The sequence below is a fragment of the Myxine glutinosa genome, chromosome 8 (assembly GCF_964187855.1).
Source record: "Myxine glutinosa chromosome 8, kmMyxGlut1.1, whole genome shotgun sequence".
In the NCBI taxonomy this organism is placed as follows: Eukaryota; Metazoa; Chordata; class Myxini; order Myxiniformes; family Myxinidae; genus Myxine; species Myxine glutinosa.
In genome coordinates this window covers 123,531,390-123,556,348 of record NC_136268.1, presented here as the reverse complement: position 1 = coordinate 123,556,348, position 24,959 = coordinate 123,531,390, and the positions used below count along the sequence as shown (strand labels likewise).

General features: G+C 42.8%; 1 protein-coding gene across 1 annotated transcript in view; it reads left to right on the top strand.

Annotated features, from left to right (window-relative positions):
- The window catches only part of LOC137433184 (CUB and sushi domain-containing protein 3-like), a 1,533,363-nt gene that overhangs the window by 1,440,491 nt on the left and 67,913 nt on the right, over positions 1-24,959 (top strand). The window contains exon 65 of the mRNA XM_078783994.1: positions 23,804-23,877. Coding sequence (XP_078640120.1) covers positions 23,804-23,877 — 74 coding nt within the window. The remainder of the gene's footprint in view (positions 1-23,803; positions 23,878-24,959) is intronic.

The window sequence follows — 24,959 nt, the reverse complement described above, 5'->3', positions numbered from 1 at the left end:
ATTTTAACATTCGAAAGAGAACGCTTGGAAAGACTGACTTTGAGAAAGATTTTTATAAGTTGATGAATAACGCAGTGTTTGGGAAGACTATGGAAAATGTTAGAAAGAGACAAAATATCAAGTTGACAACTTCCTGGGAACAAACTTCCAAACTAATCAACAGACCGAGCTTTGAGCGTGTTGAAATCTTTACAGAAAACTTTTGTGCTGTTCATATGATGAAAGAAGAAATTGAGATGGATAAACCGATTTATATTGGTACTACTGTTCTCGATCTATCAAAACTACTAATGTATGAATATTATTATGAGAATTTGAAAACAAAGTATGATGATAACGTCATGTTGATGTATATGGATATGGACAGCTTCATTCTGAGTATCAAGACAGATGACGTCTATGATGATATGAAAGCTGATTCTGTAATTTATGATACAAGCAACTATGATCAAAAGAGTGAATTGTTCTCGAATCAAAATAAAAAGGTGATTGGAAAGTTCAAGGATGAGCTTGGTGGAAATATTCTGAGTGAGTTCATAGCATTGAGAGCAAAGGCTTATGCGTATAAATATAGAGTTGGGAATGTGGAGAGTGTGATCAGAAGCTCAAAGGGATTAAGAAAAATGTAATTAAAGAAAGTATAAATTTTGGTCATTATTATCAATGTTTGATGAGTGGGGAGGAACAGTATAGAAAGGTAAAAGGGATTAGGAGTTATAAGCATGAATTATATTCAGAAGAGATAAATAAACTAGCACTAGGGGCATATGATGATAAACGATATATTTTAGATGGTGGTGTCATGTGTGTACCTTTTGGTTATATATAAATGGATAAAGAGTGGAGGTGTAATCAACCTTGGTATATAAATGGAAAACATAACGAATGTGAAAAATACCAGATCCGAGAGGTTGAGAGGATCACTGGTCAGAAGGTCCTCAAGACTGATAAACGTATTCATTTGTTAAGTGGGGTAATGGAGGGCGGGAAGAAAAATATATTAGAGTGGAGTGAGAACTTTGATGGTTATCAACCGGATAATAAATATTATAATTTTAAAATGGTATGTGGATCGGGAGGAGGACAGACCAGGTCCCTCCGTGAAACATATCATTTTATAAACGCACAGAGAAAGGTGCTTAATGTAAAGTTTATCAATATCCAAGATGGGGATGAGTTCCATAAGAGAATGGAGTTGTTTAAAAAATTAGAAAATGAGCAAATATTCATAGGATCAATGAGGAATTTTGAATGTCGCGTGGTCCTTGGAGGTTAAGTAAGGACTCCCCCATTCACTTACATGTAAAAGGAGAAAGGGGTGTCGCGGTAATAAGGGAAAAAATGGGCAGTTTGGGAAAAAGTCCCATCTAAATACATGGGTGTCCTGGAAGCCCCATTATCTCCCTACTCACCGAACACCTTGGCACACATTCGTCGCTCGCACACCTCACCAACACACCTCTTCGCGCCCCTTCCTCGGTCACCTCCTCTGTGACAATCACAGGTGTGCTTTCACTTGCACACCCAACCACGTGCCTCACGACCAACTCAAGTGTGCATTCCCACACACGCTCTACCATTCCAGGTGTGCATCCTTCCATTCCAGGTGTACATCCTCGCTCACCTGTCACAACCAACTCACGCTCCGTGTCACTCTCACTACTCTCACCTCCACTCTTGGTCGCGCACTCACCCTTACTCTCGACAGCGCACTCTTTCCCCATGCACCTGTCCGTTACACACCTTTCTCGCGCACACTCTTGCGCACACTCTCCCGTTACATCCTCTGTAACACTCACCACAGGCGTGTATTCTCCCTTACTCTGGACAGCATGCGCTTTCCCCATGCACCCGTCCGTTACACACCTTTCTCGCGCATCCTCTTGCGCACACTTTTTCGTTACTTCCTCCGTAACACTCCCCACACCGCGCTTCCATGTGCTCCCTCGCACACGCGCTACTACCGACTCACTCTCGACAGCACACTCACTGGTCGGCGCGCACTTTTTCCTCACACACCCCATGGTCGGACATTCTCGCACACCTCTTTTTTCGCACACCAGACCTGTCGCACACTTCACCAACGGCCTTTCACGAACACCCGGATCCAAACCAATCCCCAAGCCGACTGAAGCTTTCCTCACATCATATACATTGCCGAATATTTCGCCACTCACCTTGGCACCTCGTCTCCGCACCTCTTTTGCCACCTGCAAACTCTTTATTTGGTTAGGGAGCAGCACATCATGAGTTGAGCACCGACCTTGTACCAATTCCATTACCTCCTCCTTTATTTCTCTCTTAGTTTCTGTCCGTCTCTTCTTAATTTCACTCACCTCTTCTTCCACTTCCTCTAATTTTTGCTTCACCTCTTTTATTTCCCGGTGCGTCTCCTCAAGTTCGTCCTCTAAGGCTACCGTGACCGTCTCTATGTGCATCCTCACCTGCCGGTCCTTTGTCTCCATTACCTCTGTCACCTCGTCCAACCTCATTGTCAGCCCCTCACGTACCATCTGACATTGCCTCTGTGTCGCTATTAAGTCTTCCTTGATGTCTCTTTGTGTCGCTTTTAACCCTCCTAGTACCGCAGTGTTCCTTTGAACCTGCTCCACTAACTCCGTTTGTCCCTCTGTCAGCTGTTCCACCTCCTCCGTCAGATCTTCTATTCCCCCTTGTAACTTTGCCGCCCCATTTCTCACCTCTTTCTCCATACGCTTCTCACCTCGCTTTACCTCCTCGCGTAGCCCCGAGACCTCCTCACTTACACCTCATCGTATTTCCTCTTTCATCTCCTCCCTCTCTTTTGTAGATGCCACCCTCATCTGTCCCAATTCATCCCTCTGAGCATCCAGTTTACTTTCTAACCCGATTTGCACCTCCTCTATCTGGTTCCCCATTCGTTTGATTTCCCAGGCAGATTGTTCCCCTATTTCCCGCAATTTGTCCTCCATCCTATTTTCTAACCCCATTAACCCATTTTTCACCTCTTTTATCCCGTTGTCTAACCCCTCAAAATTATTGTCTAACTTCCCAAATTTCTTGTCTATCCCCTCAAAATTATTGTCTAACTTCCCAAATTTCTTGTCTAACCCCTCACCGGTACCCCTCGCTTCGTCCCTCATTACCCCCAATTGCTCACTCTGAGCCCTCGCTTCGTCCCTCATTCGCTCACTATCAGCCCTCAATTCGTCCCTCATTACCCCCATACTGTTTTTCAAACCTCCAATTTGGTCTCCCATACTCATCTGTACAGCTGCCTGTAGCTGCGCAATGAGGGCCTGCATGTCAATCGGCTGCATGTTAAAGCCCGCTGATACAGCGGGCTCGGCTACCGCGCACACGTGCGAGGCACCTTTTTGCGCGCCTGAAACCTCGTGCGCGAGAGCGCCATTTTGTGCGTCTGATACCCCCTCAACCATATTGCCAATGTTCTCCTCTACTTCGTCCCTCTGATCCTGGGTTACTCCTAACCCCTCCTCTAGCTCACCCACCGGCATTCGATCGCCTTGACCAGCCATGGCGCGATTTCAAAATTCGGGTTTTTCTTTAAAACAAAATCAAATTTCGGTACTTTATAATTTTGACCAAATTTTTTCCTAGATGTTTTTTTTCTTTTTAAATTTGGTTCGGGCCTCGAATCTCACTCCTTGACACCAATTGTTACTGTCGCGGTTAAGATGTTATTTTTTGGTATGACCGCGACCTAACAGTTCCCCCGATTCTTCCCCAACTCACCCGATTCACCCCCAACTTTGGCCGTATCGCACCGCAGCTGCCCAATCTGGAAAACTCTAAAACGACCGAATGCAAAGAGGAAAAGGAATAAGACGAGAAGATGGACAGAAGAGTAATTGGATTTATTATACACACAAGCAAAAAGAAAGCAGTCACGTTTATTTACAGACGAGATTAGATACACAGTGCAACGCTAGCTTACCTACAGTCTTAATTAACCCAGGGACAGAACAAACAAAAGACAGACTCACACGGGGAATGATGACAGAAATTGGCTGGAAGGAGAGGATGGCTTGGAGTTGTATTGTGCAGCACGATCGGCGCGTTTAGCAGTCGCCGTTCCTTCGCGGCCCTGCTCAAAACCGCCGTCCAGGCCCCAAGCGGCTGTTGAGTGTTGTTGCTGCTGTGGCCGCCGCTGCTGCTGCTGCTGTGGACGTTGCGTGCTTTTCCAGGATTACAACAGGCTTTGTGCTTTCTGGGATGTCCTCTCCTTGGATGTTCTCTATGTTCTCTTGGTCCAATCACTCCTCACCACTGACAACTCAACGCAACCAACGCAACCACTGACCACCACAACGCAACCACTGATGACCAAAACCACACAACTCAGCTCTGCTTCTTGGACCCTCTCTCTTCTCAACGGCTTGGGCTCCCTTTTTGTCTGCCGGTAAAAGCTCATCTCTGCCAAAGCTTGTCTCAGCTTCTCTTTTGGGAGCGTCGCGCTGCGGATTTTAGCTGCGGTCACGCCTGCTCATTCCCTCCTCTCAGCGCCTCTCTTTAAAAGCGCAGCCTCTTCTCATCTCAATGCTCAGTACTCCTCTCTTTCTTCTTCAAAGCTCGACTGCTTGGGGAGCGTCGCGCTGCGGGTTATATAGGCCCCGCCCCTCAACCTTTGCGAACCTCCCCGATCGCTCTTCCTCCGCCCTCTCTAGCCAAACCCCTGGCTCATGGTTGGTCGAGTGGGGCTGGCTCACTCCTCCCCTCTATGACGAGGTGGAGACACGCCTTTCTTCTCCGACCCTGCCTCGTGGTCAATGGCGGTTATTGGAGGGGAGGTAATTTCTAATCGACGAAAAGGGGGAATGGAGGTTTTGGGAATGGGAATGAAGGGAATCTATCTCTTTCACTTGGTGCAATGGAGTACTTCTATTAATGGGAGACACAGCCTTACCCTAAAACACAGAATAAGATATAACTATTGAACAGGGGTATTCTATGATTGGCTGTGGTGTGGATGCTTTATGGACTAATTATGGGATGCCCTTTGACCTTTACACAGCTCCGGAGGCAGGAGGCGCAGAATAACCAATAATAATAATTCACACAATCAAAAAAATATACAGTCCTCATATCCACAACAATATATACATCTATCTATAATTCCAGTAATCTCTGTACGTTTGTACGTTTGTACGTCTGTACGTCTGTTTGTCTGTGACCGCTGTTTCTCGACAACCACGGGTCCGATATACTTTTAACTTGCCAGGTATATTGCTGGGGACCCGAGGATGTGCCTTTTCAAGGTTTCATATTAATCGGACAATTACTTACCGAGCTATGTCCAAAAAACGATTCAACCAATCAGAGAGCAGCGAACGATCGCGTGTGCCGAACGTGGAGGACACACTCTGCCTCGGATGGCACATTTGAGAGCGTATTCATTTATTTCACGTTTGCAAACTATGTTGGCGTTAAACTATGTTTTAAAACTAATAAAACCGAATTTGCGATTCATTCGCTTTCCTGCGCGTTTGTGCACGCGATGGCGATTTCTTTACCAAACTCCGGAAGCCGTTCGCTTTGGACCAAACCATTGCATGTAAATAGAGGGGGGGGATTGTCACCGTACTCGCAAGCCGTTCGCTTTGGACCAAACCATTTCATGTAAATAGAGGGGGGGGGATATAATTTTAGATATAGATATAGTACGGGCAATGCCCTAGTATATACAATTACAGTATATATACAGACTTGGCATTTAATATGGAATATTTTTTTTGTGGGGGTGAACTTACTTTTCAAGATGTCTTAGAACCAAAAGTTAATTGGAATTATGTTGAAATTATTCTAGATTTTGTTAATATGACCTTTAAAAGAAACAAAAACCACATTTGACATTTCAAAACAAATAAATTGATCCTTGAAAGTGATGTGAACTGATATCGAACTCAATTCATGGACAGTACTGTGTTAAACTTCTGTACGTTTTCCAGAAGTATCTCTTTATTTTGCACATTAGCCAAAAAATTTTTAAACAAAAACAAAAGTTAAATTACGACTGGGAATACGGACAGTAAAATTACAGTTCAGTACTTCGTGTAACCCCCACGAGCATTCAGGAGAGCACGTACACGTTGAGGCATGCTGTTCACGAGATTTGCCAAGGTTTGGACAGGAATCGCTTGCTATGCAGTGACAATAGCCTGCTGCAATTCACGCACAGAGATCGACTGCTGGTCCAAGTGGTCGATTTGACGCGTTAATTCTGCCCACAAGTTCTCTATCGGATTCATATCCGGGGACATGGCAGGCCACTCCATATGCTTTACACCACGGTCAGCAAGAAAGTTGGATCATGCGAGCATGTTGAGGCCGTGCATTGTCATCTTAGAAGACAAAGTTTCCTCGAAAGGCTGCACTAGCAAATGGAAGCAATGTTTCTTCCAGAATGACCCTGTACTTGAACTGGTTCAGGTTTCCATTCAGAACAACCAGGTCAGTTTTGCCCCCTGGATGAAAAGCAGCCCAAACGGTCACCCCACCACCTCCAGCTTGGACTCTTGGCACTATACAATCTTTGTTGTAGGCTTCATGCACTTGTCTGCGCACTCGGACGCGGCCATCTTGACGATAGCCCAGAAATCTAGACTCGTCACTGAAGATCACGTGATTCCAGTGTCCTGGCTGCCATTGACGGTGCTCTCTGGCCCACTGCAATCGGCGCTGGTGGTGTTGTCTGGTCAGGCGTGGCTTTCTCAGGGGACGCCTAGTACGATAGCCTGCTTGAACCAGTCGTTAGTTGACTAGCCTTCTGGATACAGGCACATTTGTCAGTTGCTGCCACTCAGCCCTAAGCCTATTAGCTGACTTGGTATGGCCATTGTGGACTAACCGGTACATCTGGCGATCATCCCTCCTTGTGGTTCTGCGGGGATGTCCTGGCCTCGGTATTGGAGTAGGGACACCCCTCTGAGCATTTCGTTTCAGGATCTTTGACACCTGACCTTGAGTGATGCCATACTGCCGAGCAATAGCACGCTGTTTCATGCCGTAATTTCGTAAAGCCACCACTCCATGACAAACAGCTTTGTCGAGTTGACGGACCATCTCCAGAGGAAGCGGCAATAACTTTTGCAGACATGCAGCAGTTGTTTTCCACTCATACAGAATGCAACAACCCTTGTATACCCCACTGTGAAGCCAATCATCAAATGCACCTGTCCGTACATTTTGCCACACCACCTGTGATATAATCCTGTTGTTGACTTCTTGCTGCGACAGACAATCAGTGACATGGTTCTTTTTACAAATAAATCACCAAAGTGTAAAAGAAACTCACCAGATTGATATACTGAGGTAAGAAAGTCAAGCCAAGTCAAGGAAAAAAAATAATCCATATTAAATGCCAAGTCTGTATATACTGAAACGCAAAAGAAACTTACCACCTTTGAAACCTTTAAATATCAACAATAACACTGCATGTAGTAAATGTGTGAACTTATTTGTGGACAATAGTGTCCTCACTGTCAGACAAAATGGTCACGGATGGTCACTTGAACCTTCAATGGTCACTTCATAGCACAGCTGTTGAACAGCCGTTTTGACTGTCAGTGATTAGCCAAGGGGTACGGGATGATTTTAATGAGCTGCACGTGATGTCTTGATATTGGCTTTAAAAAGGCCAGTGCAAAATGGGCATTTCAATCAACATGCCACGATTGTCAAGGGATCAACGGCAGCGTGCCCTGGGCATGCTGCAAGGCGGACTGAGCTACCGTGAGGTGGCACGTCGCCTTGGCTGTTCACACCAGACGATATCGGCCCTGGTGGACAGAGACACCCTCCACAACTCTGCAGATGACAGACCTCGATCAGGGAGGCCAAGAGTCACCACTGCAAGGCAGGACAGGCAGAAGATGGTCCGAAGTCACCTGCGGGATCGATTCCGTCCAGCATCCCGCACTGCGGCAGAAACTCCGGGGCGTGCAAACCCATGGATCTCCAATGATACTGCACGAAGACGACTGCATGACTATGGTCTGACTGCCAGAAGACCATACAGAGGCCCCGTGATGACGGCTGCCCATCGCCGCAACCGACAGAGATGGTGCCAGCAGCATCAGCGGTGGACCTTGGCGCAGTGGAACGAGGTCGCTTTCAGCGACGAGTCAAGGTTCTGTGTGGACAGTCCTGATGGGCGTGAGCGTGTCTGGAGAAGAACTGTCGATCGATATGCCGATTGTTGCGTGCGTCAAGCCAACAGGTGGGGTGGCCCAAGTGTGATGGTGTGGGCCGCCATATCAGGCCGGTACAGGACGCCACTGGTGGTTGTGGATGGGAATCTTAACGCCCAGCGGTATGTGGATAACATCCTGCGACCTCATCTGCTGCCATTCCTGCTAGACCACCCAGAACTGAGAACCTTTCAGCATGACAATGCTCGTCCCCATGCTGCTCGCTTTACCACTGCATTTCTCCAAGGCGAGAACATCAACACCATGCAGTGGCCTGCGCTCTCCCCTGACCTGAATCCCATGGAGCACCTGTGGGATGAGCTTGGGAGACGCGTAGTTGGCAGGGCCAGGACACGGGCAGAGCTGCTTCAGACATTGAGGACTGAGTGGGACAGAATCCAGCAGCAATCCATCCAAAGACTGGTAGGCAGTATACGCCGACGATGCACTGCCTGTATCCAAAACAATGGTGGCCACACACGCTATTGAAAGGGGACTGACATTGCACCCTGTGCTGTTCTGTACTGTAGAACAAACTGATGAGATGGTGTATCTTGGTCAAAAACTTGACATGTCATCAATAAAATGGCAATGTTTCAATTAGCAATTGTTGGTTTGTTTTATTTTGAACTGTTACAATTTTATTACATTTCAAACAAGTCAGACCATAGTCATGCAGTCGTCTTCGTGCAGTATCATTGGAGATCCGTGGGTTTGCACGCCCCGCAGTTTCTGCCACAGTGCGGGATGCTGGACGGAATCGATCCCGCAGGTGACTTCGGACCATCTGCCTGTCCTGCCTTGCAGTGGTGACTCTTGGCCTCCCTGATCGAGGTCTGTCATCTGCAGAGTTGTGGAGGGTGTCTCTGTCCACCAGGGCCGATATCGTCTGGTGTGAACAGCCAAGGCAATGTGCCACCTCACGGTAGCTCAGTCCGCCTTGCAGCATGCCCAGGGCATGCTGCCGTTGATCCCTTGACAATCGTGGCATGTTGATTGAAATGCCCATTTTGCACTGGCCTATTTAAAGCCGATATCAAGACATCACGTGCAGCTCATTAAAATCATCCCGTACCCCTTGGCTAATCACTGACAGTCAAAACGGCTGTTCAACAGCTGTGCTATGAAGTGACCATTGAAGGTTCAAGTGACCATCCGTGACCGTTTTGTCTGATAGTGAGGACACTATTGTCCACAAATAAGTTCACACATTTACTACACGCAGTGTTATTGTTGATATTTAAAGGTTTCAAAGGTGGTGAGTTTCTTTTGCGTTTCAGTATACATACATATATATATATATATTCATGTGAAAAAGTAAGTACACCCCATGTAAAGTTTTGACTTTTTCAACATATTTCAACATACAGCTATTTGATCTACATTTCAACAATATTGAGAGCTAAAGGTGATATAATATAACAAATATCATGAAACATTTACATTTTGTAGTCCATTGTATAATTTAAATAAACATAAATGCAAATTTCACATGTGGAAAAAGTAAGTACACCCCTACATTTATCACTACTTCAAATACCTAAAATTAGAATCAGGTGCACCAGCTCAGGTGCAAATGATTAGAACATCGTGAGAGAGGATCTTGGAGGAACCTGTCTTATTTAAACCTCAGACATTTCGTTTGGTTTGCTCTTTGTTGTTGAAGTGTGTGGCGTCATCATGCCTAGATCAAAAGAGCTCTCTGAGGCCTTCAGAAAGAATGTTATAGATGCCTACGAGTCTGGGAAGGGTTTTAAAAAGATCTCCAAACAATTTGAAATCAATCATTCGACTGTCCGGAAGATCATCTACAACTGGAGAAGATTCCAAACAACTGCCAACTTGTTCAGGCCAGGCCACCCCAGCAAAGTTCAGCCCGAGAGCAGACCACAAGATGCTGAAAGAAGTCTCGAAGAACTCCAGAATATCATCACGGGACCTACAGGTAGCTGTTGCCACTGTTGATGTCAAAGTGCGCGAGTCTACCATAAGAAATAGGCTGCACAAATTTGATCTACATGGGAGGTGTGGTGTGCCAGGAGGAAACCTTTGCTGTCCAGAAAGAACATCAGGGCAAGACTAAACTTTGCCAATGAACACCTAGGCAAAGACCAGCACTTCTGGAACAATGTGCTCTGGACAGATGAGTCAAAGGTAGAGCTATTTGGCCACAGTACCAGAAGACATGTTTGGCAAAAACCAAAGACAGCATTTGACCACAAGAACATGATACCAACTGGAAAGCATGGTGGTGGAAATATTATGGTTTGGGGCAGCTTTGCTGCATCAGGGCTTGGGCAGCTCACCATAATAGAATCCACTATGAATTCTTCATTGTACCAGAGGGTGCTTGAGGATAATGTGTGCCATCTGTCGGAGAGTTGAAGCTCAACCGAAGGTGGACCTTGCAGCATGACAATGACCCTAAACATACCAGTAAATCCACTAAGGAATGGCTGAAAAGAAAGAAATTGAGGGTTCTGGAATGGCCAAGTCAAAGCCCGGATCTACATCCGATCGAGATGTTGTGGGGGGATTTGAAATGAGCTGTGCAACAATTTTTTGTTGAATAAATTATTGAAAAGTCAATTTGTCATTGTTTTTTGTTCAATTAGATCACCTTTATCTATAGATACTGTTTAAATGAAGATCAAATATTGATATGCCACATATGTTAAAAAGATTTTTTTTTAAACATTTCATGGGGTGTACTTACTTTTTCCACATGCGAAATTTGCATTTATGTTTATTTAAATTATGCAATGGACTCCAAAATGTAAATGTTTCATGATATTTGTTGTATTATATAACCTTTATCTGTCAATATTGTTGAAATGAAGATCAAATAGCTGTATGTTGAAATATGTTGAAAAAGTCAAAACTTTACATGGGGTGAGCTTACTTTTTCATGTGACTGTATATATATATATATATTATGCATACATACATGTGCTCATTTTGATGACGTAGAAAAGAAGGCCTTCAAGGTCATTGGAATATCCGGTGATGAAGCTGAGTCGATAGGCCTATCCCTATCATTCTTTGTATTCTACCACCTTTTTCTGGTCTTGCATCCTCGATTATTTTTGTGCTTTTCCCCCCCCCGGGTTTCTTTAGGGCTCACATGGTCCACAATCAACGAGCCTTGACTTTGTATACAAATAAATCAATAATGCCCTTATTTTAGGCTGCTGTCAAGGGTCTGGGCAGATTGCAAACATTAATCATGATAGACTGCAAGTTCTATTGAATGCATGTGCACATCTTGTTCCAAATGCACATCAGAGGTGGGGGTGGGAGGGGAACATAAAAACCTGGAAAAAGGGAGTGCTTTGGAATGGGGCGATTTGAGATGGAAAAGATCATGACTATGGAAGAGGGGTGACATTAATGTAATAGTTTTGATTTTCATCTTTATAACATTTGTCACTGTGCTGAGATAACACATGGTTCTTTCACTTACAGTGCCTATAGAAAGTGTTACATCACCTTTCAAAATTTTCACCTTTTGTTGCCTTATCGCCTGGAATTTCAGTGCATTCAGAAAGTATTCAGACCCCTTCACTTTCTTCACATTTTGTTATGTTGCAGCCTTATACTGAAATCGTTTAAATTCATTTTTTCACTCATCAATCTACACTCAATACCCCATAATGACAAAGCGAAAACTGGATTTTAGAAAGTTTTGCCAAATATATTAAAAAGAAAAAACTGAAATATCACATTCGCATAAGTATTCAGACCCTTTGCTTTGACACTTGAAATTTAACTCAGGTGCTTGAATAGCCCAGTCAGATCCCTGACCCAAATCCAATCAAAAATCTGAGATATGACTTGAAATTGCTGTCCATCAACGCTCCCCACACAACTTGACTCATCTTCAACAGTTTTGTCCAGAAAATGGGCAAATATTGCCCAAGCAAGGTGTGTAAAGTTAGTAGAGACCTATCCCAACAGACTCACAGCTGTAATTGCTGTCAAAGGTGTTTCCACCAAGTATTAATTCAAGGGGGGTGGACACTTATCCAACCAAGACCTGCTCGTTTTGTATTTTTAATAAATTTTCTGAAATTTGTAGAATTTGTTTTTCGCTTGGAAGTTGTGGGTTACGATGTGTCAATAAAGGTGCGAAAAGTCTTATTTAATGCGTTTTAATTCCAGGCTATAAGGCAACAAAAGGTGAAAATTTTGAAAGGGGGTTTAGACTTTCTTTTGTCACTGCATCATGACGATTAAAAATCATTTTCTTTTTCTCTGGAACACTTCAGGTTGGATGGTATCATCAGTTAATCTTCAACAGTTTTGATGGAATTGCTATTTGCAAGCAAATATATTTCTGTAATCGATTAGTTTAGTTTTAAATCTGCTTCATAAGGGAAGCAAATCTGTTGTTGTTTTTCGATAAATTAATTTTCAGGTGATTGTAGATTTGTTTTTAATCAAGGGAAAAATCAGTAAATCAACTACTGCTGCTCTAAGCTTCATGGAAAATTTTTCAAAACGAATAATGTTTAAGTACTGTGATCATTTCTTCATTATTTTTGAACAGCTTGATTAAAGGATTTGAATTTACTGTTCATTAAACAAGTTTTGTAATAGTTGTAATTTTATTTCTTTCTGCAACAGTGAGTGTAAGGTTCTTGTGCTTTCTCATTATAATTAGTGAAGCAAATTGCTTTCAATGAGTTGCTACCAAAATTCTCATTTATTAAAATATGCACATACAGTCACGTGAAAAAGTAAGTACACCCCATGTAAAGGTTTGACTTTTTCAACATATTTCAACATACAGCTATTTGATCTTCATTTCAACAATATTGATAGATAAAGGTGATATAATATAACAAATATCATGAAACATTTACATATGGTACTCCATTGTCTAATTTAAATAAACATAATGCAAATTTTGCATGTGGAAAAAGTAAGTACACCCTTGGCTCCAATAGGTGGTATTGCCCCCTTTGGCAGAAACAACCTCAAGTAGGCGTTTCTTATAACTGTCTACCAGTCTCTGACATCGACTGGGAGAAATTTTTCCCCACTCCTCCATGCAGAATTCTTTCATCTGTGCGATGTTTGAGGGGTTTCTTGCATGCACAGCTCGTTTCAAACGCCCCCCCCCCCCCCACAACATCTCGATGGGATTTAGATCCGGGCTTTGACTTGGCCATTCCAGAACCCTCCATTTCTTTATTTTCAGCCATTCCTTGGTGGATTTACTGGTATGTTTAGGGTCATTGTCATGTTGCAAGGTCCACCTTCGGTTGAGCTTCAACTTTCCGACAGATGGCCTCACATTATCCCCAAGCACCCTCTGGTACAATGAAGAATTCATAGTAGATTCTATGATGGTGAGCTGCCCAGGCCCTGATGCAGCAAAGCTGCCCCAAACCATAATATTTCCATCACCATGCTTTACAGTTGGTATCAGGTTCTTGTGCTCAAATGCTGTCTTTGGTTTTCGCCAAACATGTCTTCTGGTACTGTGGCCAAATAGCTCTACCTTTGACTCATCTGTCCAGAGCACATTGTTCCAGAAGTGCTGGTCTTTGCCTCGGTGTTCATTGGCAAAGTTTAGTCTTGCCCTGATGTTCTTTCTGGACAGCAAAGGTTTCCTCCTGGCACACCTCCCACGTAGATCAAATTTGTGCAGCCTCTTTCTAATGGTAGACACGTGCACTTTGACATCAACAGTGGCAAGAGCTACCTGTAGGTCCCGTGATGACATTATGGGGTTGTTAGAGACTTCTTTGAGCATCTTGCGGTCTGCTCTCGGGCTGAACTTGCTGGGGCGGCCTGGCCTGAACAAGTTGGCAGTTGTTTGGAATCTTCTCCACTTGTCGATGATTTTCCGGACAGTCGAATGATTGATTTCAAATTGTTTGGTTTTAAATCCCTTCCCAGACTCGTAGGCATCTATAACCTTCTTTCTGAAGGCCTCAGAGAGCTCTTTTGATCTAGGCATGGTGACGCTGCACATTTCAACAACAAAGAGCAAACCAAACTAAATGTCTGAGGTTTAAATAAGACAGGTTCCTTCAAGATCTTCTCTGACGATGTTCTAACCATTTGCACCTGAGCTGGTGCACCTGATTCTAATTTTAGGTATTTGAAGTAGTGATAAATGTCGGGGTGTACTTACTTTTTCCAAATGCGAAATTTGCATTTATGTTTATTTAAATTATACAATGGACTACAAAATGTAAATGTTTCATGATATTTGATATATTACATCACCTTTATCTATCAATATTGTTGAAATGAAGATCAAATAGCTGTATGTTGAAATATGTTGAATAAGTCAAAACTTTACATGGGGTTTACTTACTTTTTCACGTGACTGTATATGTATGTGGTATATATGGATATGTATGTCTGTAAAATATACACAAAGAATTAAGTTAAGCACCCCCCCCCCCGTTTTTTTACAACCTCGCACATTACAAGTTTGTTGTCGTCAAAACAGTGTAATATACCCATGATATTGCTATATTTTCTGGAGAAGTGATATTATGGTCACATAAAAACATAACAATCATGCCGTTTTCAATATTTTATTCTGAATAATTTAAGGTGAAATTTTTTGGGAATTTTAGGCATATTTTCACCTCAATTTAAGTATGGAGCTATAGGTCCATCACGGACAGTGTGGATGACGTTTATGTTTTCTAACGTACAGTCATTGTTCTTTGAAGACCTCTAGCGATCTTTGCGTCAATAACGTGTGTAGGACCCACGTGATCGGATCACTGACTCAACCCTACGTCTCATAGACCCTATAAGCCGTCGTATGCGTTGCTGTGGCAGGTTGTTCCATTCCCGATGTAATGCACGTTCCAATTCATCCAGTATGGCTATTGGAGGGACCATCTTCGCAATTTGTCGTCCCAACATGTCCCAAACGTGCTCGAGGGGGTTCAACCTGCCACAGCAACGCATACGACGGCTTACAGGGTCTATGAGACGTAGGGTTGAGTCAGTGATCCGATCACGTGGGTCCTACACACGTTATTGACGCAAAGATCGCTAGAGGTCTTCTCAGAACAATGACTGTACGTTAGAAAACATAAACGTCATCCACACTGTCCGTGATGGACCTATAGCTCCATACTTAAATTGAGGTGAAAATATGCCTAAAATTCCCAAAAAATGTCACCTTAAATTATTCAGAATAAAATATTGAAAACGGCATGATTGTTATGTTTTTATGTGACCATAATATCACTTCTCCAGAAAATATAGCAATATCATGGGTATATTACACTGTTTTGACGACAACAAACTTGTAATGTGCGAGGTTGTACAAAAACGGGGGGGGTGCTTAACTTAATTCTTTGTGTATATATACAAGCATGTTTGTATATTTGTATGGATGTACTGCATAGTTGCATGCCTGGGCATTTAATATTGTTACGGCCTGGGGTTCGGGTCTACTATGAGGGGGTTGGACTCCGTTCCCTCTGGAACTTACCGGACTGGAGGCTGCCACGCACGAATAACTTCATACTTCGGCAGGTTGCGAACCAGCAACTACGAACGCCAATTGGGCCCTCGCGCAATAGCAGGGTCCAATCGTCTGACACTGCTTACCTGTACCACATGACGGTTCCAATCGGGGAACGTACCTTCCAGCGGCGTACCACTTTTGTTCCTGGAAATTTAGACAGCCAAGCAACCGTTGGTACCCGCCGGGCTGATGCTAGTTTTGTTATGGCCGATCGCTACTCTGGTTGCGAGAAATGGCGGACCAATGAAAGAAAGGATATTTACGGACAGTTGGAAAGGAAGCGTTTAACGATTCAATTTATTTCCAAATATTTACAGTGCAACTTATCGATAGGAAAGAAAAAAAAAGGACAAGAGGCAGAAGCTTAGCTTAATCTATGCCTTATGACGATCACTATGAATAAACACAACAAGGGCGCCCAGCACGCATTCACGAGGGATGGGGCAGGGGAAAACGAACATCGGGATCCTGTCAGCAAAATGCTTATGATGTTACCAGGACCCTGTTGTCTTCACTCATCAACAAGCACCATGCCGGCAAAGGGCATTCCCCAACATGAGCAAAAAGAGGCAGTCACCAGCTCGAACACGGGCAGGGAGTCCCAGCACGAACATGGGCAGGGAGTCCCAGCACGAACACGGGCGGGGAGTCTCAGCACGAACATGAAGGGGGCAGTCCCAGCACGAATACGGGCAGGCAAGCAGGCACATACAGAGAGTCCAAGTCATGCAGAGTACAGAAAGTCCAATGAACACGTGCAGAGTATAGAGAGTCCGATGAACATGTGCACTGAGAGGGAGCAGAGAGAGATGAATCAAGTACATGTGCTGAGGCCTGAGAGAGACTGTCATGCACATGTGCAGTGAGAATGAGCAAAGAGAGACTGGTTAAGAGAGTGAATCAAGTGTGAAAGGCCTTTTTGTCAGGTCCTGGTGAGGATGGGGGCTGTTTGAGGGTATTATTTTCCAGGCTTCCAATTGTTGGAGTGTCGCTTCCCCTGCCCCCACAAGCCCTCTCCAAAGCTTCTCTGGTGTTGCTTCATGGCCAATTGTGTCAACCGTGCTCCCACAAGCCCTCTCGAAGGGACTTTTACCTGGTACATAATCCAATGGTCTTTGGTGCATTTGAAAAGTTCCCTGTCCACAAAACGATGTTGCTGGCATCCACCCTTGAGGCCTTTGGCCTGTCTTCTGCCCTTCAAGACTTTGAACCAATATCTGTGGATGCAATCTTTGTGCATCTGTCTGGCTTCCCCTTACGAGTGGAGGGCCTGTCTTTCCCTCTCCAACGCATAACCACATACTAACCCATGCAAGGGGAAGGGACTAAGATAATGGTCTGCTCTGAAATAACTATTCTAAGGGACCTGTATGGTGGTTGTCAGGTTCGAATGATTCAAGGATCCTGAGTTTGAATCCCAGTCGATCATTGAATTAACGCAAAGGGGGTTGACTCAGTCTGTCATCCATCCGAGGTCGGCAAATTGAGCACCAGATTTCTAGGATGAATAAGTCATTCGGGTATCCTGCGTAGGAGTGGTGACCCATCCAGGATTGTGCCCAATAGCCAAGGAACCTGCTTCGACAGCCCTGTGCATCATCATGTTGCAAAAAGGAGTGGTCATCATCATCATCATCATCATCATCATCATATTTATAGTATGTTTGACCCACTTTGGAATATGCGTCACCAGCATGGTGTTGTGGCTTAACGAAAGCCTAGAAGGAGTGTTTTGAGAAATTGCAATGGAAAGTATTTCGTATAATTCTCTCTCGTGACTTTTTTAGAACCAAATCTTATGCAGACATTTGTCAGGTACTTAATATTCCTGTTCTTTCTGAGAGCCTCGAACAGCTCTCTCTCAATTTTGGTAATGTACTTTTAAAATCAAACATACACAGAGATTGGCTCCCCCACCTCGGAACAATAACTTGAGGAACTCTGACATGTTATCTGCTATTAGATGTCGAACCAACCGCTACAAGTGCAGCCCCATCCCCTTTTTACCCTCCCTTTTGAATAAGAATTGGATGAGGTCCTTGTGTTAATGAGTTTGATGCCTCTTGTGTTTTGTTAGATATTTGTGTTTGTTTTCTTGTTTTGATAGCAATTTCATCTTGTTTTTTGCCATTTTATGTTTGAGCCATTTTTATTTTTTTTGTTCTTATCCCTGCAATATTTGTAAATGGACTGTAATTCAGCCTATAGTTGCGAAAGTCTTTTTGTAATAAACCGAATGTTGATTGATTGATGGATAGATACATACATACAGTCGTGGCCAAAAATATTGGCACCCTTGTACTGTTTCAAATAACTCACAATTTTCTCTAAAAATAAGTTGAAATTGACAAAAGTATTTGGTCTCCACAATTCTTTATTTCACTGTTAATAATACAGAACCTTTGTTTTTTTATATTCAGAACTTAATATATCCTTTTAAATCAGAAAATTAAAAGAAATGGCATTGACAAAATTATTGACACCCTCGACTTAATATTTGGTAAGCAGCCTTTGGACAAAATAACTGCAGTCAAGCGCTTCCTAGAGCTATGGATGAGCTTCCTGCACCTCTCTACTTGCAGTATGGCCCACTCATCTTGTGCAAACTGCTCCAGTTCTCCCAGATTTGAAGGGTGCCTTCTCCCAACTGCTGTTTTCAGATCTCCCCACAGGTGTTCAATGGGATTTAGATCTGGACTCATTCCTGGCCACTTCAGAACAGTCCAGCGTTTTGTCTTGAACCATTCCTGGGTGCTTTTTGAAGTGTGTTTGGGTCATTGTCCTGCTGCAAGACCCTAATGTTATCAGGAATGTTATCAGCATGACCTTCGATAGAGACCCAATTTTCTGACACTAGGTTGAACATTGCGCTCCAAAATGCCTTGGTAATCTCCTGATTTCATGATGCCATGCACACATTCAAGGCACCCAGTGCCAGAGGCAAGCACAGCAACCCCAAAACATCACTGAACCTCCTCCATGTGTGACTGCAGGGAAGGTGTTCTTTTCTTTCACGGCTTAATTTTGTTTTCTGTAAACATAGAGGTGATGTGCTTTACCAAAAAGCTCTACTTTGGTCTCATCTGTCCACAGGACATTCTCGCATAAGGATTTGACTTGTTCAGGTGTGTTTTGGAAAACTCCAGTTGGGCTTTCTTATGTCTCTCTCTCAGCAGTGGGGTCCTCCTGGGTCTCCTACAATATAACCCCCTTTCATTGAGTTGGTGACGGATGGTGCGAGTTGAAACTGTCGCACCTTGTGTCTGAAGGTCATCTTGTATCTCTTTGGCAGTTGATTGAGGTGCTTTCTCCATCATTCAAACAATCCTTTGCTGCCATCTTCGATCAAGTTTTCTCTTGCGGCCACGTTCTGGGGAGGTTGGCCACAGTGCCATGGGCCTTAAACTTCCTGATAACATTGTGTACGGTGGACACAGGAACATCAAGGTATCTGTAGCCTTGAGATTGTCCATGCTTGGCTACAATCTTGTGCCTGACCTCCTCCGACAACTCTCTGGTTTTCTTTCTTTTGACCATGCTCATTGTGGTAAACACAGTGACACAAAACAGCCCAATGACTCCTCTCCATTCAAACGGGTTGAATGAGTGTCTTTTATATTTCAAGCACCTGCAACTCACCACAGGTGAGTTCAATACCAAAGTAAAGGAGAATCACTTGCTTGAAATCCAATTATTTCTAAAAGGTGCCAATAATATTGTCCGGGCCATTTTCGGATTTCTGTGTGGAATAAGCTAAGATTTAGTAGTTTACTCAGCTTTTTTGTTGTTGTTTTGTTCCCCTGCAAACCAAAGAAATACATATGTGGATACCAAAATATTTTGAATTTCAACAATTTTCTGGAAGAAACGGTGCATTATTTGAAAAAAGTGCAAGGGTGCCAATATTTTGGCCACGACTGTACATACATACATACATACATACATACATACATACATACATACATACAATGTATTCCGGCCCAGTCTGTGAAAAGCACAGAACTGGCCACTGTTTAAAGCAGTCTCTGCTGCTAGACTAATCCCCACAGCATCAGTCAAAACCTTAGTGGCAATGTGAGCCACAAATCTTTTGTGTCCCCACCATTCATAACCACGCCATCTGATGGAATGAGATTTGTGTTATGGATTTTGTTTCGTACAGTGTAACTCCTTGCTCTTCATAACAGGGCCATCAAACCTGTTATCCTGTTATCAGAGTTTGCCTTTGTCTCTGACAGGGCATTCTTATACAGTACTTCACCACCTCCAGATGTGTCAGTTTTAATGAAGGAGCCTTAACCCATAGTTGGGGTGAGAACTCATGGTTTGCTGCACAAAACCAGCTTGCATACTGTGTGGATAATAATAAAGCTAATTAATATTGTCAAGTTGAATTAGCCCCAGGCAATAGTTGTCTTTGTGCTTAAAGTGTTGAGATGTAATGAAATTGTGACATATCCAAGCTTATATAAAAAGGTAGATTAGCTCTAAACATTGTGGCTCTTCCAGAGGTCGTTAATTTTGTGCCCCAATCCGTTTCCCCTGAGAAAATGTGGTTAATCTTTTTGTTTAATATCCCGAAATCCATATGGCGATGGCTAATTCTATCATGGTGTTCACTTGATAATCGCATGATTATATCGCAGCCATTATGAAGGAGGTGTGATATTTGTCTGAGTGCAAATGTGTTAAATGTAGTGTGATGGAATGTGAATAAGAATTGTGATAAAACCTGTTATTAATGTTGCTATGACAACACACCAACTACCAAGATAGCTATTTGCTCCTCTATTATTAAAATAGGGTGAACTCAATAAAAAATAAAAAAAGGAACAGGATTTTGTTCAATACAAAATTGAGGTTTGCACATGAGCAAGATCACAGAGAATGATGGAGTATCATGTTGACAGTTGGATAACCAGCAACGCACCATGTAGAATTGAATGAACCATTTAACCAAATTACTTGATCTCTCAAAAATGGTCTCAGATATGGTTCATTAAATGGAGCAATAGTCAGGGCCCTTAGGGATATTTTGGGGCCGTTTGGTTCAAATTCTTCCAAAAGCACCAAATTTGGCCCAGATGTTTCCAATGCCATACTCTTTCGATTTTTGACGGGCGCCAAGACGGGCGCCTCCCCCCCCCCCCCCGGGGGGCCCCATATTGGCGAAATACGAAATGGCCACCACCTGGATTAGAGGAAAATCAGTTAAATAACCAAAAGGGTTGGAATCATGTATGATACCACTTTTCAGGGGTTTTCGAGGTCGAGGAATCCAATTATGATGTTATTTTGATGATTCGAGGTCAAGGTCAACCCTCAAGGTCATCTTAAAGGTCATTTTTGAGTCAAACATGTCGGTTTTTGAGTTTTTTGTCAAGATTTACGCGAGGTTCACCATTTTATGTTTCTGGGTTGGGTAATCGAACTCTGACCTTATTTTTGACAATTAGAGGAAATATTTACATGTCTATTTCCTAATTTTCAGGCATATGCAGTTCATCAGTCTAATTACAAAGGTACGGATTTTGATGTTTTATGAACTGTATGCCATATCCTTGTGTTTAATTTTTGTGCGATCATGATCCGGGTTCATGTATACATGAATGTATACATGTCATAAATATGACGTGATAGGTCATGTGACCTGGCGGCCATATTGGATTTTATGAAAACCTTAAAAATGGATCCCTGCCTTCATTTTTCGATCGATTCATTTTGAACTTTGGCCACTTATAGTACGCCATGTGATTGGATGCATATCCTAATTATGACATCATAGGTCAGGTGACATGGCGAGATGGACCGGTATGGTCCCTGGATCATACCGCCCTTGGCGCTCGTCAAAAATCGAAAGAGTATGGCATGGGCAACATCTGCGCCAAATTTGATGCTTTTGGAAGAATTTGAACCAAAATATCCCTAAGGGCCCTGACTACATGGGGGTGATGGCAATGACTGTTGGGAATGTTATAGAGGAAGACCACATGCGAGGTCAGTGCGCTGCCAACTTAAAGAACATAATGGAAGAGCAAGACTGATGATGAGGAATGAGCATGGTACGAGAAACAGTGATAGATAAATATAAATGAGCATGGTAGCAACAGTGACAATAACGAATTGTGCAGGTGAAGAGAAACTTTAAAGCCTTTGAAACGTTAATGAGGACGTTGCTCCTGAAAGATTTTTTTTGTGTCCTGGTAGGAATGGAAAGGAATGGAGAGGTGAAGTGAATGGGCAGGGGTGAAAGACTGTATGATATGCACAAAAATAGCACAAGGCTACAAATAATATTTTAAAACTGAATTGCAACTATGTTTACTGATTGTTCGTGGACAATAACTTTGAAGTTACAGGATGATAATTTTTTTTTTTTTTTACTCTGTCTTTGAAGCATTTACATTTTTTCATGTCATGCAATTGTTGACTTTTCTGAAATAGTATGCAAAGCAGACAGAAACCTCCATTCTGAAGGCTTGGCCTCTTAGGATAGTCTAGCCTTGCTTACTCACAACTTCGCTGATCGGTTTAAGCAAAAGACTGCATGTTTTACTTCACAAATATATTGCATGCCTATCTGTGAATCTCTATGAATGGACAATAAAGTTAAACACGTGAAAAAGGATATTTTATATAACATAATTGTTGTTGCTGCTGTCAGGGAGTCTGTGCTTGGTGTTTTTGTTGTTGTTTGCATACTCTTTCATGTACCTTTTTATATTGCTTTCAGAAGTATTACTATATTTAATTTTGTGTGCTCCTTCAACATTCTTCTGGAAGGGTTCCTGCTGTCGTGGAATAATAAATGTTACCATTCATGGAATCGCTGCATTAAGCTCCCAACCCCGCTTATTCTTCCTTTTTCTACTTCTTCTTCTTCTTCTTCTTCTTCCTCAATACACAGAAAGATGGCCTTTTAAAACGGGAATGTTTATGTTTAAACAGACACTATTTTGTGTTCAAAGTAAATCGATTATTAGCTTTCTTTCAGAACCGTTTTTATTATTCTACTACAGCAGGAAATACTATATTATAGCTTGAGGTTCTGTTTATTTTTCACATGAGACACAGAGGAATGCTTCTCCCTTTACTAATGGATGATCGTATAAAAGGTTATATTGAACTAGCAGGGGGTACCTGGCGTTGCCCGGTGCTGTCCTAATCCTGTTGGTGTTTTGAAGAAATTTATTTTGGGAACCTAAAGCACTTCCCTACACCCACTAAGTAATAGGGTCGGGGATCATTTAACATTACCTTTCACATAGCTACAAAAGCTTCGGCACGATAGAGCGATTCAAAAAAAAATCCAAAAACAATCACATTTTTTTATTGATTTTCAATTCTTTTTGGCATAAAACACTCGCCAGCACTCACTGAGGAACCTCTGAAAGTTTGGCCATCTCAGAAAATGGTGACACACACACACACACACACACACAAACAGCTCTCTTAATGTATAGATTATATGGCACCCCCTATATGAGGATGCAATTTACTTTGGAGCTTATGCTCATTCTTGTTTTTCCAAGAGCTGCTGCTGCTGTTAGCAGATAATATACTTTCCACACAATAGAGACAAGCGGCTAATATACTGACTCCTGTACTTTGATTTAGGCCAGATGTTGTTTCTGTGCATTTTTGCAAATTTCCAGTACCTCCAAAAGGGTGCTGTCCGAAACTGTTACTGAAAGGATGCATGCACTGATTCTGCAGGAAGGAGTCAAAGTGGAGGATCATTGATTTTATTTTTTTTCTTTAATGCCAGCAGAAGCAATGTTCAGGATGAGAAAAAAAAGCTCTTTAAGTTGAATAATTTATTTTCAAACTGTTTCTCACAATCTCTGATACGTCTTGCTCAGTCTCGTTCATCTATCTAATTATCTCTCCCTCTTTCTCTCCCTTCTTTTCCCTTAACCCCATCCTGTTGTCCTCCCACCCTCATATTCTGAATTTGACTTTTCTTGCATGATAATTTGCTCTTTCCCTCTTGATATATTATTATATCTCTACTTTCCATTTGAAACAAGTAAGTTTGAATGCCCTTAATGTTAGGGTGCTTTTCCAGTGGAAAATATTTCCTTTCTCAACCTCTTCTTTCTAGACCCAGTGCTCACCACCTGTTCAGATCCAGGAACACCAAAGAATGGTGACCAGAACTACACAATGGGTTACCAGGTAAGTCACAGATACAAAACCATGTGTCACACAAAACCTTCATCAGCACATGTCTGTATCCCTTCATTTCGACATCTCTAATTGTTTCACTTTTCTGCTTGTCCCTTTTCTGTTTCTCACCCTCCAAGGTACATATATTATTTTTCATATGGTAAATAATGCAATTCGCTGCACGGTAGTTGCAAACATAATGTGCAATACATGGACCATACATGTTTTTCAGAAGATGTGCATAAAACTGCTCATTTATTACCTACTTTACTGATTCAATGTACAGACACATGAAAAAATAAATACACCCCATGTAAAGTTTTGACTTTTTCAACATATTTCAACATACAGCTATTTGATCTTCATTTCAACAATATTGATAGATAAAGGTGATATAATATAACAAATATCATGAAACATTTACATTTTGTAGTCCATTGTATAATTTAAATAAACATAAATGCAAATTTCGCGTGTGTATGTGATGAGGAGCTCAGGTGTGCCAAGGAAGGAATTCGCACGATGGAGGATGCCCAGTCGACGACTGGCTTTGGAGGCCAGATTTGAAATGTGGTTTTCCCAGGAAAGATCATGGCAGATTGGCAGATAGTGAGACCCAAAAGCTTGAGTGACAGAACTTCTTGGAGAGGATTGTTCAGAAAGTAGATGGGAGGGTTGTCCAGACGGTCTTTCCAGAGAGACAAAGTGAGAGTGTGAGATTTGTCAGGATTGAAAGATATGTTCCACCTGTTTGACCAGTCTGTGATTTTGTCCAGGTATGCAGAGAGTGAGGAGGCTGCAGACTGCCAATCTGAGGGATGAGGAATGGAGCGGCAGAGAGTGGAGTCATCAGCAAAGAGATAGAGAGGATTTTCAAGAGAGTCAGAGAGATCAATGCTGAAGACCAGAAAAAGCACAGGGCCCAGAACACTGCCTTGGGGAACTGCAGCCTGAACAGGAAGGGGAGATAAGAAACCCATTCAGGGCCACACGTTGACTATGACTAGAGAGGAAGTCCGCAAGCGAAGCGTGGAGATTTCCATGGATACCATAGGAGGAGAGTTTTGTGAGCAGAGCGGGGTGCCAGACCG